Source organism: Schistocerca serialis, chromosome 5 (assembly GCF_023864345.2).
Source record: "Schistocerca serialis cubense isolate TAMUIC-IGC-003099 chromosome 5, iqSchSeri2.2, whole genome shotgun sequence".
Taxonomy (NCBI): domain Eukaryota; kingdom Metazoa; phylum Arthropoda; class Insecta; order Orthoptera; family Acrididae; genus Schistocerca; species Schistocerca serialis.
This window is the reverse complement of record NC_064642.1, coordinates 451681063-451699025: the sequence shown is the minus strand read 5'-3', so window position 1 is coordinate 451699025 and position 17963 is coordinate 451681063. Positions and strand designations below refer to the sequence as shown.

Below are 17963 nucleotides of genomic sequence, written 5' to 3'. Positions count from 1 at the left end.
AACAGATTGATGCAAACTGACAACAGACTCACTAATTTAGAAAAACAATTTGAAGTGTTCATTGCCCAAGTTAAGGGTAGGATAGATACGTTGGAAACAAAACGGAACAGGGGTTTTGATCATGTTTTGAAATAAATAGGTGCTTGAAAATAGAGGAAACTAAACAAGACAGTACCTTAGAGCAAGTACACAATATCAAAGCAGAAAATGACAAATCAGCGCAGAGAATTGAGATGCAGTGAAAACCCACTTTTACACTTTTAAGAGGGCTTTTTTAAAAAAAGTATGTGCAAAATACAGGAAAATGTGAGAAATAACATTTTAAGCTGTAAAATTTACGTATAGGATACCCTCTTGCATCTTCGACCTGATGTATGATATATGCAGATAAAAGGCATCAAAAGACATGTCAGGGGCTTGTTTATTATCTAATAAAAACCATTGATGCAACTGGAACTGATAACCGTCTTGGAAGTAGGAACGTTCGACTCAATTTCATATGTCAAAATCAACGTTTCTGAAAATCTGCAGCTGCCATTCATAATTTAAATAAAGAAATACTGCACCAGTTATGAATTTTTTCATTCTTAGCATGACGCATTTCGAGAGTTTTTTTTCTCATTGTTAAGTGCAAATATGTATGTAAGTATTTTGTGTAGTGTCTGAATATGTGTTATTCTGCGTCTCTTCAACATAGTCGTCTTTTTGAGGTTATCAGGTACTGTGGCTCCTCAGTTATGTGGAAAACCACACACAAGCAAACTATCACTCACATTGTTCGTTTACATAACATCACAAAAAATATACATAAATACTGCATTTGACAACGAGAATATATTTTTGAAACAAGTTTTGCTCAGCATGAAAAAGGTATGTAACCAGTGCTGTGTTTAAACTAAAATTATCTGAGCAACACAAAGTGAATGACGGTGACAACTAGCGCTACAAATGGCCGAACATCGAAACACGCTAAATATGGTTCGACAAAAGTGACATCATGATCACAACAATCACGAAACTGTGTTTGCGCAGTAGAGACAGTTCGGGAATGTTTGTCATTGGTCATGATATCTTTATTCAAACAAACCTAGTCACTCCTATCAGCCACCATGCCAAGTAGAGCTTGGCAGCAGTGGGAGATATGGCACGGATTGTTTGAACTTCTACATGTTTACCAGGTCAAATCAGCTGAGTACATAGTCCTGGTGTCAAGAAACTTTACCATGTAATTTGTAAACACTGCTGGACAGCCAGCATAATTTTCTCTCTCCATGAACATTTTTTCGTAATGCATAAATTGCTGGAAAATTATAAATATGTTGATGGAAAATCGGGTGCAAATTAACATTGTGGACATAGGAACTTTGACGGGAACAAAAAATGTCATAAACGGCAGGAAAACATTAATTCCGGGAAAGTAAAAGCGGGGTTATACTGTATATTACAAAAAGAGGTGATGAATAGTAAAACAATGTTACATACTTACACTAACAAAAATATTGATGCTTTGTCCTAATAATTAACAAATTGGAACCAAGGATACAAAAGCTTGAATTTATTAAGGATGCACATAGTACAGAATCTACCTCTACAAAGACTAAATCTGCAGAGTTGGGAACACCAACAGCTCACAACAGTGATATTTTAAGTTCAAACACAAATGAAGTAATACGTAATAACTCTTTGAGCTTGGAGGAGCACAGAAAGAACTAAGAGAAGAGGTAGAAGATTTGTTATTAAAGAACAAGACAGTAACTAATAACTGTGATGACTTCACCACAACATTAAGCAAGGAATTAAATCACAAATTCCCCAAGTTTCCACCTCTGTGTGATATTCACCCCATTTTATTTCTAAAGTCACTTAAGGGCATGTTACGTGATTCCTGGTCAGATTTTAATAACATACGATTTATGATAAGCCATTTGATGCATGATGATGCACAATGGGATGTGTTAAAAGCTATAAGAATTCTCAAGTTACAACAATTTCAAAACAGCATTTAAGTGTAAATATTGGAATGAGGGAGTCCAAAAGAAATTGAGATTAGAGCTTTTAGGATCAAAACCATAGAACAGTAGTTCACTGAATGGTTATACAGATTTGTAAAATGGCACCTTAACAAATCTGTGTGTCTACAAGATCTGATAAGAGAGCAACATTTTTATTAGAGGCAGTCAACTAGCTGATTACCATGGCATGTACAGGACAAATTGCTGGGGAAGGACAGGGAAAAAGTGAACAACTTATTGGAATATCTAGAATGCGTGGACACAGTGGAAAGGCGATCACAAAGATGGCACACAGGCAGCAATACCAATAATAATAATAATAATAATAATAATAATCAACAGAGTAATGTTAACAGAGGATCTTGTGCCACTAGAGAGAGTGCCATGAATGGAGGAAACAGGGTATACAATGGGCATGATTGTACCAATTCAGGAAATAGACACAGAAACATAAACAATAACAGAAATTACTGCAACATTTAACAATACAGAGACGGAAAACTAATATGCTTGCTAGTAGAGGCTCAGTCCTCTGAAGCAGTAGAAAATGAGCCACAATAAATCTGTTCTAGCTTAATCAGGAACAATTACGAGCTGAGTTTAATATATGTCTTACCACATGAAGGAAATACACAAACAAAAGAACATATAAAAGCAAAATTGACATGCATTGTAAAGAGCATAAATGCAGAAGTTCAAAGACTATGGTGGTGACATATCAATAGTACACCACTATTTCTTTCAGCAAAATAATTTGCTAAATCCATTCCCTCAATTACCAGTCACAGGAATAAATATAAACAGGATAACAAGTACGACAGGCAAACCACAAAGTACAGAATTGTATTAAACGCACATACATTTCAAGGAGCAATCTCCTTCCTCCCCTCGTTTCAAAACATTTCCCTTCACTCTTCCTTACAAATGGTGAAGTCCTTAATACAGGGCATAGGGCCTGAGTGATCCCCCCCCCCCCCCCCCCTCAACACACACATTTCCAACCTAACCCAATCAATTCTTCTTTACTCTCTGATGAAGGAATGCAGACTTCCGAAATGTATGAGTATAGTTGGGTACAACAACCTCATGAGGACAAATGAGGAGTCGCTTGAATAAAGAAGCAGCAGTATAATTAGGATTCACCTACTGGCAATAATGGCTGAGGGATTAGTGAAATGCTGATCAAATGTCAGTCCTTGTACTGCCTTGTAGGCAGCATAGAGCCAGTCGGAATTATCCTATGGCATACTCCTCAAATGGTGTTTATGTTTAAAAGCTACTATACACATTACTTGATGGAATACACTCTTTGAAATTCTGAAGGTAGCAAGGATGAAATGCAGGGAGCGAAACATTATCTACAACTCATACAGAAAACATACTACAGTTACAAGAGTAGAAAGACATAGATGGGAACCAACAGCATAGTTGAGATGGGAGTAAGAGGGGGTATGAGTATTTCAGGTGTCATTCAATCCGTACACTAAGCAAGCTGCAGAGAAAACCAAAGAAACAATTGGAGGAGAAGCTAAAGTTCAGGATGAGGAAATAAGAACTTTGAGGTTTGCTGATGACATTGTACTTCTGTCATAGACAGAAGTGAACTCTGAAGAGCAGTTGAATGGAATGAAAAGTCCTAAAAGAGGTTATAGGATGAATATTGACCAAAATAAAACAAAGATAATGAAATATAGCTGAATTAAATCAGATGATTGGGAAATTAATTTAAGAAATGTGACACTAAAAGCAGTAGGTAAGTTTTGCTATTTGGACCGTAAAATAACTTATGATGCTGAAGTAGAGAGGATATAAAATGTAACAAGTAAAGCATTTTTGAAAAGGTGGAATTTGTTATCATCAAATATAAATTTAATTATTAGGAATTCTTTTCTGAAAGTATTTGTCTGGAGTTAGCCTTGTATTGAAGTGAAACATGGATGACACAGTTCATACAAGACAGTAGAAGCTTTGAAATGCGGCGCTACAAGAATAATGCTGAAGATTAAATGGTACACTGAATAACTAATGAGGAGATACTGAATTGAATCAGAGTAAAAAGAAATTTAAGGCACAACTTGAGTAAAGGAAGGCCAGTCTTCAGATAGAAGGCTGTAATAACATATCAATTATTGGATGGTATGCCTCCTGGAGGCAAGAACTAGCCAAACTTTCTCAACAATTTGTAATGATACATAAATGTTACAATTCCACTGTCAAACAATGGTTCCCTCACTCACTTTTTCTTTTAGTGAAGCATCTACATCTGGAATCAACTTTTGATAAATGCTAATTCCATAAAAGGAAGCTTATGTCAGCAAAGGAGATGATCTGACATTTTCTCCGGATTTCCCAGGGCGTATACATCCTGCACTGTACCCGATTGTTGGATTGGCCAAGAGGGATTGGGTGACAGACCTTGTTTCGCATGGCCTCTATGTTCACCTGATCTGAAAACATAAATTTTTGCCTCTGGGGGTTCGTAATGAATCATGTTAATGTGCCTCTGCTACCAGCTGATCCGTAATTGTTGTTGCAACAATTACTCCAGGCACCCTGATGTAGTTTTGGGAACAACTCGCATATTGACTCACTGTGTGCTATGTGACGAATAGTGTTCGCAATTAACATTTGTAAAAAGAAGTGTTTGAGCTGCTCTTTCCTTTGATGTATCTTTTATACTTGTAAGTTGAATGTAATAAATGCTACAAAGTCTTAAAACCCTGAATTTCATTTTGAAACATCTGGTGTATAAGGTACTCACTATCCAAAATTGTTTGAATTGCATGCAGAACAATATGAATGTGCCAAGTGTATTACTTTCAAACTGGCCTACATATAGAAGAATCTGTCACATACTGAAGCGATGATTGCTATTTAAAGCCACAAATATACAATCATGATGTGCATGGTTTTGATGTATGTGCTCGTGTACAAAAGACGAGTTTCAATTACCTATATAACAAACACCTGGGAAGAAAAATTTTGACGTATGAATGCAGACTATAGATAGCTAAAGAAGTGTATCCTGCAAGCATGATCCCAGGAACTATGAGAAAGAGACCTCATGAGGAAAGTAGGAAGCTAGGAAGCAAGTCATGAGGTAGAGGTGTACAAGGTATTCAGAATTGGCAAGCACACTGACAACAAATGAATGCAGTAATTCTCCAAACGTTTCTGGGTTGGGGTTCCGTCAGAAATGTCATAGCAATATTGATGATTAGTAAACTACCCATGCTGTTAAGCGAATTAATTATATTTTTTGACGAAGACATCATTTCATATTTATACTGTTTGACTATTTGTTTCAGGAAAAAATATTTCATATTTATATTACAAGTTAAAAAACTTTTTGAGATTGGATTAATAAAAATCGAGAAAAGCTAAGATGATAGTTTTAATGCTTTAGTTGTTCAGCTTAGCCTACCCACTTGGGTACGAAACACAAAGTTCATAAAATAGTATGAAACTGTCACAAATGTCCTGCTTTGGAATGGTGTCCACTCACACATCACATTAGCACCTTCTTTGTTTTCGGCAAACCATTAGAGACGCATTCTCCACTTTGCCCTTTTTGGTAGGTTTGTGTGGAGAAGAGAAAGTGTTATTTCCTGTAGTTAATTTTTCCAGAAAAGAATTGTCTGTGTTTTTCATTTCAATCAAGTCAGGGCAGGCATCAATGTGTCATCCTTTTCACTCAGGAATCAAGGTATGCGGGACACACACTGTACATACTCCCCTATTCTTCAAAACATTCTCGATAATATCTTTGCCTCTTGATTCAGAGATGTTCAGTTCGTTGCCCTAGTGTGACTTAAGACACAACAAATTGACATACTACAGCCCCACATCCACTACTTAACACTGCCTGCTCATCACTAACTGGTCAAATGCACATTTGTTAGTTCAAACTGACAATGTAGTTACTGTGCTGACATAGCGTATACGCCAGGAATAAAATCAATCGTAAGACTTTCTGGATGAACAGTGTATGTTTGACTACTTGTTTCTGAAAACATTACATTACGTGAATACTTGTCCCAAAGACCATGAATACGACATTTCTTATCGATGCAGAGCATGTCAGTTTCACATAACATTTTGTTACACACACACACACACACACACACACACACACACAAACAAACAAACAAACAAACAAACAAACAAAATTACTACTTCATTTCTAAAAACTTATCTTTTGAGTAGAAGGAGTTGTCATTCACAAATTCTTTCAATCTGTTTTTAAATGCTGATTAGCTATGTTGGACCTTTTAATGCTATTTGGTAAATGACCAAAGACTTTTGTGGCAGCATAATTCACACCTTCCTGCGCCAAAGTCAGATTTAACCACGAATAGTGAAGATTGTCTTTTCTTCTAGTGTTATAGCTGTGCACTTTACTGTTATTTTTGAACTGAGATGGGTTATCGATGACAAATTTCCTAAGTGAATATATGTACTGCGAAGGTACTGTGAATATCCCGAGTTCCTTAAATAAATGTCTGCAAGATGATCTTGGGTGGGCTCCAGCTATTATTCTGATTACACGATTTGTGCAATTAATACTTTTTCTCTTAATGGTGAATTACTCCGACATATGAAGCCATAAGAAAGCAGTGAATGAAAATAGACGTAGTAGGCTAATTTACTGATATGTTTATCACCAAAATTTGCAATAACCCTCATAAAATAGCATAAATACCCAAATCTAAACATTTCAGCAAGTCATCAATGTGCTTCTTCCAATTCAATTTCTCATCAATACATACCCAGATTTCTGTTCGAAATCTATATTTATCACTGGTGTAATGCCATTTACTGTACAGAACTGTATATAATGTGTTTATTCAAGATTTAGTGAGAGCCTCTTTGCAGAGAAACACTTAATATATTTTTTTAAAGACATTTACAATTTCCTCAGCTAATTCTTTTTTTTGGGTGTGAATACTATGCTTTTATCATCAGCAAATAGAACTAGCTTTGCCTCTTCATGACTATAGAGTGGCAAGTCATTAATACACAAGAAGAACAATATGGGAAGCCAAGACTGAACCCTGTGGGTTTTGATGTTTCCAAAGCTTTATATTTATCGTCTATCAAAGATCTGCAGTTATTGCTCTGTTTTGCAATGGTAACAAAGATATTAAGCCAGACATAAGTACTCCCTCCCACAATCAGCAGCACCACATACTCGCCATATGCCTTTCTGCTGATGACTATGCTGCAAATTCTGAATGTCTGGCAATTTCTTGTGACCAGATTTATGGAACGTTTGCCATTTTAATTTTGAAAAGTGGTCCTTGGAATGTGGTATCAGATAAGCGTCAACTACTACTGGGAATTTCCAGCTTTAAAATCTTTACACAGTCTACGGGAGCTGTTCAGTTTTCATACCACTGCTAAACTTGGGGCCGAGTTCATGTGGGCTTTGCAGGTCCTCTTATCAACTAACTGAAATTAATTCTTAAAGTCTCCATACGTAACAACACAAATTACGATTAAAGCACAGGTGTTTGTGATTAAAGATCTTCCGCGGGCCAAGTTGGTTGGTTGACGGGGTGAAGAGGCTAAACAGTGTGGTCATCAGTCCTCAGTCATGAGATGGGTCATTTGGAGCTAGTAATGTCAGCTCGTAATTTGACTGAATTATCAAAATATGTAGGAATGGTAAAATTGGTGTACTGAAAGCAATACCAAAGCCAGAGCTGAGAAATAAATAAAGAAAGGTAGAAGTATATGGGACAGGGTGGTACACATATCAAAGAGCAGATAAGGGCTCGCCATGGCAACAGAAACATACCAGATGCTGTCTGAACATCTGTGCCCATATTGGGTCTCCCTTATGGAAACAGCCGACCTCCTTCACCCTTCCATAAGGGAGAACCAATATGGACACAGATGTTCAAACAACATCTGGAATGTTTATGCTACCATCATAGGAAATCAGAGCTGCTGTCTTTACAATGGTGATCTGATGGAATCTACTGGTGATCCACCAAAATAAGCTGTGGTTTTGGACTTTGGCAAGGCAGCAGAGACCACAAATGCGCCACCTGCAGCCTCCTGCTCCTGCTCCTGCTCCTGCTCCTCCTCCTCCTCCTCTCCCCCCCCCCCCCTCCATCTTCCCTCCCACAACTTCTGCAGCCACAGCCATGGCATGAAATATGTAATCACTGTCACTAATCGGTGTGGATCATGGAGTTGTCCCCTGCACCATCTCGAAAACAGTTTGCTCTGGCATCTACAGACAGCACTCCACAAATGCCGCCCAGCTTGACAAATGATGGCACTGACCACTTTCTGATGGAGAACTATCTCACAGACCCACAGTCTCCTCTCTTTGACCAGCTGCCCATCCAGCACATTGAGATGCTGGACTCCCTCATCAGAATCTGCACAAAATTAATGCTGTCTCAGATGATGGGAGGGAGAGAGGCCGCATCCCCAACAACTCAGCCAGTAAGATGATGTATTTGCTACCACAATCAGCAGTGCCACATACCTACAGCAAGCCACAAGTAAAGAGCAATGAACCAGAGACATGCCTTCCTTTACCACGTCTTATCCCATGACGTCATCACATGGAGCAAACAGTGTTGCCCACACAACAACAGCAACAGCAAGTCTCATATTCATCCCCACATGCTGTCTTTCTGTTGATGGTCTATGCTGCAGCCTCAGACTGTGTCTGGATTTCAAATAGTATTACAACAGATTTGGACTCTAAACACAGACCTACAGAATTTCATGCTTCTGATCCTTTGTGTAGTCCTACCCAGCCAGCCAGCCAGAAGCTTTTGTTGTGTGCTGAACTCACAGCCTGTATAGGACTTTTTCAGGTGTGTGGATTCAAATATAGGATACAGCAACAGGGTTACAATAAAAATAAATCATATGAAAATACTATACAAAATACATAATCTCTATGGGGCAGTTGTTAATTAGCTTTTCTACACCCATCACATTCTCGTATATTCTTCAATATTAAGTATGCAGAGGTCATGACATTCAAGATTTTACAGAAATACATTTTTAAAAGTTCCCAGAAATTACTGCTAACAGTTAGTTGCCTTTCACGATTCTTCAATTTTTATTAACAATGATCAGTTTTGTATCACCTAGTGATTCACCGTCAGATGACGCTACACACTTACTGCATGTTTGGAACATTGTTAGGGTTGGATAGAGTGAACTCCATCCTCCTGAATACGAATTCAGTGTCTTAACAACTACACTGCCTCACTAGGTTGGTCCTATTGTACAATTAGCACCAGCAGGATTGCAATGTACCACTGCCCATGCTATGGACTGCTGCTGATGACTCAAGGGCCATGAACCATGCAAAAACATACAGAACTTAGCATTTAGCATCTACATTGTTTTCTATACACACTTCACCCCAGGACTGATTTGACAATGTAAGTAGTATTTATTTTACACTCTCAAAAGAGACTTTTCAATGCCTGAAGTTTTCTGGGTTTTACCAAGCCTGTTTTTACCTGTCAGATAGACAGTAATGCTCACATAGGTCCAGATCATTAAAAATACTTTACTGTTTTCCCTGTTGCTACCTGCAAGTAGAGGGTCTCAGACTAATGCCGAACTTCATGATACCCTAGTAGGAATGATTACCATATGTACCATGCCAAATGCACTCAAAATATTTAGGAAGCTATTATTAGTTTTATCCTCAATACCACTATTAATATTCATGTCTCCACATATCATCATTTTAGCTTTGGGAGCTGAGACTCTTTTCAGGGTTACAGTTAATTGGCTGAAGAAATCATTCACATTACCACGAGATGAGCACTACACATACAGAATGATTAGCCTGACATTTGAAACAACACTGTAACGGGAGAATATTAAATATTATATTATCAGGAGAAATGTTGCTATATATTTTTGAAAACAAGACAAATCATTTTAAAGAAACTTACTGCTTCCCATTCCATTGGCAAATTATCACTCTCATCTTCTGAATCAGAGCTCTCATTCTGACCCAATTCTCGTGCCAGTTGTTCTTCTAGTGATTTAGTGAGATTGCAGTCCACTTCAAATGGTCCTTGCCTGCAATAGAAAAATTGATTACCACTTCTATATTCCACTACAACAAAAAATACTTAATTAAAATGGAGGGAAATCAGTTCTGAGTAGCACTAAGGAACATGTCTAGGAAAACTTAGAAGTAGATCACCCTGAATACCCCTACAAGAATTTGATGCATTCAAAATCTGAAATGAAGAGTGCATATGTGACATCAGGACATAATTAGTTCCCCAGACAATGCACTGCTAAATGGTGTTCTGCAAGTGCCCTTTTAGTCTGTATTTGTTTTATAAGAACACTCCTTGGGGAAACAAAGCAGAAATATAATAATTGCTAAGTGTATTTACCATTACAGAAAGTATTCCATTATGCCTTAATAAGATGATAGGGTGTATACCCAGCTGGGTGGTGGTGGTGGTGGTGGTGGTGGTGGTGGTGCGGGGGGGGGGGGGGGGGGGGTTCTGGATTTTTCATAGATTTCACAGTTAAAAACACACTATTCCCCAGGAGAGAGTACATTTTTTTCTATATTAAGTGACACTATACTTTCCCTCAGAGCTGTAAAATTTATCAGCACAGAACTTCCTGGCACTTAAGGAAATGAAACCCAGCAAAAGGCATTGCGTTCTGGAAAGATCTTTCATATGCGGCAACATGTAAACTGAATGTTTTCATATTGTTGATGTGGTCCTCAGTCCAGAGACTGGTTTGATGCAGTCTCCATGCCACTCTATCCTTTGCAAGCTCCTTCATCTCCCAGTACCTACTGCAACGTACATTCTTCTGAATCTGCTTAGTGTATTTATCTCTTGGTCTCCCTCTACGATTTTTACCCTCCACGCTGCCCTCCAATACTAAATTGGTGATCCCTTGATGCCTCAGAACATGTCGTACCAACTGAACACTTCTTCTAGTCAAGTTGTGCCACGAATTTCTCTTCTCCCCAATTCTGTTCAATACCTCCTCATTAGTTATGTATTCAGCATTCTTCTATAGACCACATTTCCAAAGCTTCTATTCTCTTCTTGTCCAAACTATTTATTGTCCATGTTTCACTTCCATACATGGATACAGTCCATACAAATACTTTCAGAAACGACTCCCTGACACTTAAATCTATACTTGATGTTAACAGATTTCTCTTCTTCAGAAATGCTTTCCTTGCCATTGCCAGTCTACATTTGATATCCTCTCTACTTCGACTATAATCAGTTATTTGCTCCCCAAATAGCAAACCTCATTTACTACTTTAAGTATCTCATTTCCTAATTTAATTCCTACAGCTCAACCAACTTAATTCGATTATGTTTCATTAGCCTCATTTTGCTTTTGTTGATGTTCATATTATATCCTCCTTTCAAGACACTGTCGATTCTGTTCAACTGCTCTTCCAAGTCTTTTGCTGCCTCTGACAGAATTGTAACGTCATTGGTGAACCTCAAAGTTTTTATTTCTTCTCCATGGATTTTAATAGCTACACAGAATTTTTCTTTTGTTTTCTTTACTGTTTGCTCAACATACAGATTGAATAACATCGGGAATAGGCTGCAACCCTGTCTCACTCCCTTCCCAACCACTGCTTCCCTCGACTCTTAACTGTCATCTGGTTTCTGTACAAATTGCAAATAGCCTTTCACTCCCAGTATTTTACACCTGCCACCTTCAGAATTTGAAAGAGAGTATTCCAGTCAACATTGTCAAAGACTTTTTTTCTGTCTACAATTCCTAGCAACGTAGGGTTGCCTTTCCTTAACCTAAATTCTAAGATATTTGTAGGGTCAGTATTGCCTCGCGTGTGCCAATATTTTTATGGAATCCAAGGTTGACTTCTACCAGTTTTTCCATTCATCTGTAAAGAATTTGCGTTAGTATTTTGCAGCCATGACTTATTAAACTGATAGTTCGGTAATTTTGTCATCTGTCAGCACCTGCTTTCTTTTGGATTGGAATTACTATATTCTTCTTGAAGTCTGAGGGTATTTTGCCTGTCTCATACATCTTGATCACCAGATGGTAGAGTTTTGTCAGGGCTGGCTCTCCAAAGGCTGTCAGTAGTTCTAATGGAATGTTGTCTAAGCCCAGGGCCTTGTTTCGAATTAGGTCTTTCAGTGCTCTGTCAAACTCTTCACGTAGTATCATATCTTCCATTTCATCTTCACCTACATCCTCTTCCATTTCCATAATATTGTCCTCAAGTACATCACCCCTGTATAGACCCTCTATATACTCCTTCAACCATTCTGCTTTTCCTTCTTTGCGTAGAACCGGGTTTCCATCTGAGCTCTTGATATTCATACAAGTGGTTCTCTTTTCTCCAAAGGTCTCTTTAATTGTGATATATGCCTCTACATTCTTACATTTGTTCTCTAGCCATCCCTGCTTAGCCATTTTGCACTTCCTGTCGATCTCATTTTTGAATTCATTTTTGCCTGCTTCATTTACTGCATTTTTATATTTTCTCCTTTCATCAATTAAATTGATCTCCTTTCATCAATTAAATTCAATATTTCTTCTGTTACCCCAAGGATTTCTACTAGCGCTCGTCTTTTTACCTACTTGATCCTCTGCTGCCTTCACTACTTCATCCCTCAGAGCTACCCATTCTTCTTCTACTGTATTTCTTTCCCCCATTCCTGTCAATTGTTCCCTTATGCTCTCCCTGAAACTCTGTACAATCTCTGGTTTAGACAGTTTATCCAGGTCCCATCTCCTTAAATTCCCACCTTTTTGCAGTTTCTTCAGGTTGAATCTACAGTTCATAACCAATAGATTGTGGTCAGAGTCCACATCTGCCACTGGAAATGTCTTATAATTTAAAACCTGATTCCTAAATCTCTGTCTTATCATTATATAATCTATCTGAAACCTTCCAGTATCTCCAGGCCTGTTTCATGTATAGAACCTTCTTTCATGATTCTTGAACCATGTATTACCTATGATTAAGTTATGCTCTGTGCATAATTCTACCAGGCGGCTTCCTCTTTCATTTCTTATCAAAAATGGCTCTGAGCACTATGGGACTCAACTGCTGAGGTCATTAGTCCCCTAGAACTTAGAACTAGTTAAACCTAACTAACCTAAGGACATCACAAACATCCATGCCCGAGGCAGGATTCGAACCTGTGACCGTAGCGGTCTTGCGGTTCCAGACTGCAGCGCCTTTAACCGCACGGCCACTTCGGCCGGCTTCATTTCTTATCCCCATTCCATATTCACCTACTACGTTTCTTTCTCTTCCTTTTCCTACTATCACATTCCAGTCACCCATGACTATTAAATTTTCATCTCCCTTCACTATTTGAATAATTTCTTTTATCTCATCATACGTTTCATCGATCTCTTTGTCATCTGCAGAGCTAGTTCGCATATAAACTTGTACTACTGTGGCAGACATGGGCATTCACTATGCTGTTTGTAGTATCTTACCCCCACTCCTATTTTTTTTATCCATTATTTAACCTACTCCAGCATTACCCCAATTTGATTTTGTATTTATAACCCTGTATTCACCTGAACTGAAGTCTTTTTCCTTCTGTAGTCTTGTTCCTTCTGTCACAGAACATCACTAATTCCCACTATATCTAACTTAAACCTATCCATTTCCCTTTTTAAATTTTCTAACTTACCTGCCCGATTGAGGGATCTGACATTCCACACTCCAATCTGCAGAATGCCAGTTTTCTTTCTCCTGATAATGATATCCTCCTGAATAAACCTCGCCCAGAGATCCGATTGGGGGACTCTTTTACCTCCGGAATATTTTACCCAAGACGAAGCCATCATCATTTAACCATACAGTAAAGCTGCATGCCCTCAGGAAAAATTACGGCTGTAGTTTCCCCTTGCTTCCAGCCGTTCGCAGTACCAGCACAGCAAGGCCGTTTTGGTTAGTGTTACAAGGCCAGATCAGTCAATCATCCAGACTGTTGCCCCTGCAACTACTGAAAAGGCTGCTGCTCCTCCTCAGGAACCACACATTTGTCTGTCCTCTCTAACAGATACCCCTCCATTGTGGTTGCACCTACGGTACGGCTATCTATATTGCTGAGGCACCCAAGCCTCCCCACCAATGGCAAGGTCCATAGTTCATGAGAAGGGTTTTCATATTACGAAAGTATAAATACAAATTCCACCACATAAAGCTCAGTAACTTCCAAAGCACTGAAATCTAGATTGGTTGACTAAAGTGAATCGTGCAATGCAATCACTGATCATCTCACATGATCTCGCTGGGCAATGACAGCAGATATTTGGAATATAGAACACGTGATGCAGTCAGCCAATAGCAACATCATTGTTAAGTAGTGGGAACACACAAATGGGAAAAATTAATGTTTTAAATTAACTTTCATACTGTATAGCTACAAGAAAGCAAAGCTTTGGCATTTAATATTGGATGTCAAATATTTTTGGCTGTTTTTTTTCCAAGAGAGTGGTTAAGCAGGATACTAAGAGCATAGCTTAAATTGCAACAACCGAATGCTTCTAAAAAAAGCACAATTATAAATTTCATTGTTGCGGACAGAACATTTCATGCGTTACCTGGCTGAATACATGTTCCACCAAGCGCTACATTTCCATAGACAAGCCAATTGTGTGCAAAACTGCTCAAGAACTGACCTCACATTGATTTTAAGGATAATTGTACTTTCTGCCATCTTATCTTATAATCCTTAATTTATAAAAAAACTGATCTTGAACCTTGGCACTTTTTAGTGTGTTTCCCTTTAACATATGTTAACTACAAATGTGCAAGTAAAAACTTAAATAATGGCATAAATGGCTGGTCTTATGAGTATGAAATTTTCCTGAAAGCTGGTTCTCAATTTTGAATGAGAATCAAATGTTTTGTGATTTAAGAAATTCATCGTACATTCTCATACATAGTTAGTCTTACATAAAAGGAACCTTACTTTGAAAGCAATGCTTCTCAAACCACCATTTGCAATATTTTCCCATGACCTGTTAGAAATGTTAACAGTTGTGAAGTTACACTCATCAAAAACAGAGTACCGTTATGAAGTATTGCATAGTCTTTATCCTAAAGCCTGTGTGACATTTTGCTGTTGGCAGATGCTTGTGTGTGCACTGTGTTTTGTTGTTTTAAATGACGGATTTTCTTTGCAGCAAAAGTTTTATTTTGGTGACATTCTCTCATTTATGGTTTACTGCTGCAGTATTATTCTGCAGTAGCGGGCTCAAGTAAAAGTTTTTGTTAGAGTAGTTAGAGTACAGTCAAAATTACAAAACTTTAGCTGAAAACTAAAACGATGAAAAAAATTCCCAGAATTCTATAAAATTCCCGTGTTTTTCCCGGATGGAATAGTTTCTGCATTCCTCCCAGTTGTCCCAGGGCGTACACACCATGGACGAGGAGCGTATACGATTGGCAAGGAAGGGAGGGGGTAGTTCAAAATCAATGTATTAATTTGTGCTCACACTGCATGCATATATATGCTAATACAAGAAGCCTGCTAGCACGACATAAGTGGAACCAAAATTATTAGAATGTTTTATAGCTACAAATGTGAAAGGAAACAAGAATCCTTCAACTATGTGCATTTTTATGTTGAGAGGTGATTCACTTTTCATAGTAGCTTGATTGAATGGAAATTTAATTTGCACTTAGTGATCTAATCTGTAAACAATATGAGAAGCTGAGTTTTGGTCAAGTAAACAACTAAAACAATGAAATGACTTACTAGAATTATCAGCAAAATTTTGAGGTGTACAGCAATTAGATGAGTGCTGCTGCTGGTAATTATGACAATGACAATGGTTTCAGAGCACTCAACAGGTAAGTTATCAGCATCCATGCTATATATGAATGTATGAACTTTATGAACTGAACAGGAAGGACCTTCCTTAAAAACAATGTTACTGTAGTGATGAACTATGGAAATATTTTAATATTTTAATTTTTTTGGGAGTGCATGCTCGAGCATATCCTCACACTTGGATAAAATTATGGTAGTCTTAATACAAAATATTACTTCATGAAATGAAGATTAATTGGAAAAATCACTGAACTTTCCTCAGATATAGCTGCACAGCTCACAACTAATGCACAGGAACCAGCTCCTCTCGATCATTAAAATCTGGTCCATAGCGATTGGGGATTAGTCTTGATTCCTCACAAAAATTTAAAACGGCATTGCCCAGATACATACTCATTCCAATCATCTATTAGTCCATCACCTCCACCCCCCCCCCCTCCATCTCCTCCTCTTTCTTTTCTTTGTTAATTTCTGTCACCCCCACCACATAAGAATTTGCTGGTTTTGACCCCCGAAGTATTTCTTCCCAGATAATAAGTAACATTTTTACCAAGTCTGGTTGTAATCAATCCACTGCTTTAGGTGGAGATGTGGAATATACAGGCATGCATGCACATCCATCCACTTTTATAATACACTACTGACCATTAAAATTGCAAAACCAAGAAGAAATGCCGATAATAAACAGGTATTCATTGAACAAATATATTATACTAGAACTGACATGTGATTACATTTTCACGCTATTTGGGTGCACAGATTCCGAGAAATCAATACCCAGAACAACCACCTCTGGCCGTAATAACGGCCTTGATACGCCTGGGCATTGGGTCAAACAGAGCTTGGATGTCGTGTACAGGTACAGCTGCCCATGCAGTTTCAACGCGGTACCACAGTTCATCAAGAGTAGTGACTAGCGTATTGTGACAAGCCAGTTGCTCGGCCACCACTGACCAGATGTTTTCAATTGGTGAGAGATCTGGAGAATGTGCTGGCCAGGGCAGCATTCGAACATTTACTGTATCCAGAAAGGCCGGTACAGGACCTGCAACATGCGGTCGTGAATTATCCTGTTGAAATGTAGGGTTTCGCAGGGATCGAATGAAGGGTAGAGCCACGGGTCGTAACACAACTGAAATGTAACGTCCACTGCTCAAACTGCCGTCAGTGCAAACAAGAGGTGACCAAGATGTGTGACCAATGGCACCCCATACCATCATGCCAGGTGATAAGCCAGTACGGCAATGATGAATACATGCTTCCAATGTGCATTCACCGCACTGTCGCCAAACACGGATGCGACGATCATGATACTGTAAGCAGGACCTGGATTCATCTGAAAAAATGACGTTTTGCCATTCGTGCACCCAGGTTTGTCATTGAGTACATCATCGCAGGCACTCCTGTCTGTGATGCAGCATCAAGAGTAACCACAGCCATGGTCTCCGAGCTGATAGTCCATGCTGCTGCAAACGTCATCGAACTGTTCGTTTAGATGGTTGTTGTCTTGCAAATGTCCCCATTTATTGACTCTGGGATTGAGACGTGGCTGCATGATCCGTTACAGTCATGCGGATAAGATGCCTGTCATCTCTACTGCTAATGATACGAGGCTGTTGGGATCCAGCACGGCATTCTGTATTACCCTCCTGAACCCACTGATTCCATATTCTGCTAACAGTCATTGGATCTCGACCAACGCGAGCAGCAATGTCGCGATACGATAAACCACAATAGGCTACAATCCGACCTTTATCATAGTCGGAAATGTGATGGTACACATTTCTCCTCCTTACCCGAGGCATCACAACAATGCTTCACCAGGCAATGTCAGTCACTGCTGTTTGTGTATGAGAAATTGGTTGGAAACTTTCCTGATGTCAGCCCGTTGTAGGTGTCACCATTGGCACCAAGCTTGTGTGAATGCTCTGAAAAGCTAATCATTTGCATATCACAGCATCTTCTTCCTGTCGGTTAAATTTCGCCTCTGTAACACGTCATCTTCGTGGTGTAGCAATTTTAATGGCCAGTAGTGTATGTATGGATGCTACACTCATCCAATCACAGCTCAAAATGGAGGGCTTATCTCCATGCAAAAATTTAATGCCCTTAGATTGTCATG

At 38.7% G+C, this 17963-nt stretch overlaps 1 protein-coding gene across 1 annotated transcript in view; it reads right to left on the bottom strand.

Moving 5' to 3' along the window:
- LOC126482379 (beclin 1-associated autophagy-related key regulator) overlaps positions 1-17963 on the bottom strand; it is a 113707-nt gene that overhangs the window by 18600 nt on the left and 77144 nt on the right. Inside the window, exon 8 of the mRNA XM_050106477.1 lies at positions 9956-10085. Within this exon, the coding sequence (XP_049962434.1) occupies positions 9956-10085 (130 nt within the window). The remainder of the gene's footprint in view (positions 1-9955; positions 10086-17963) is intronic.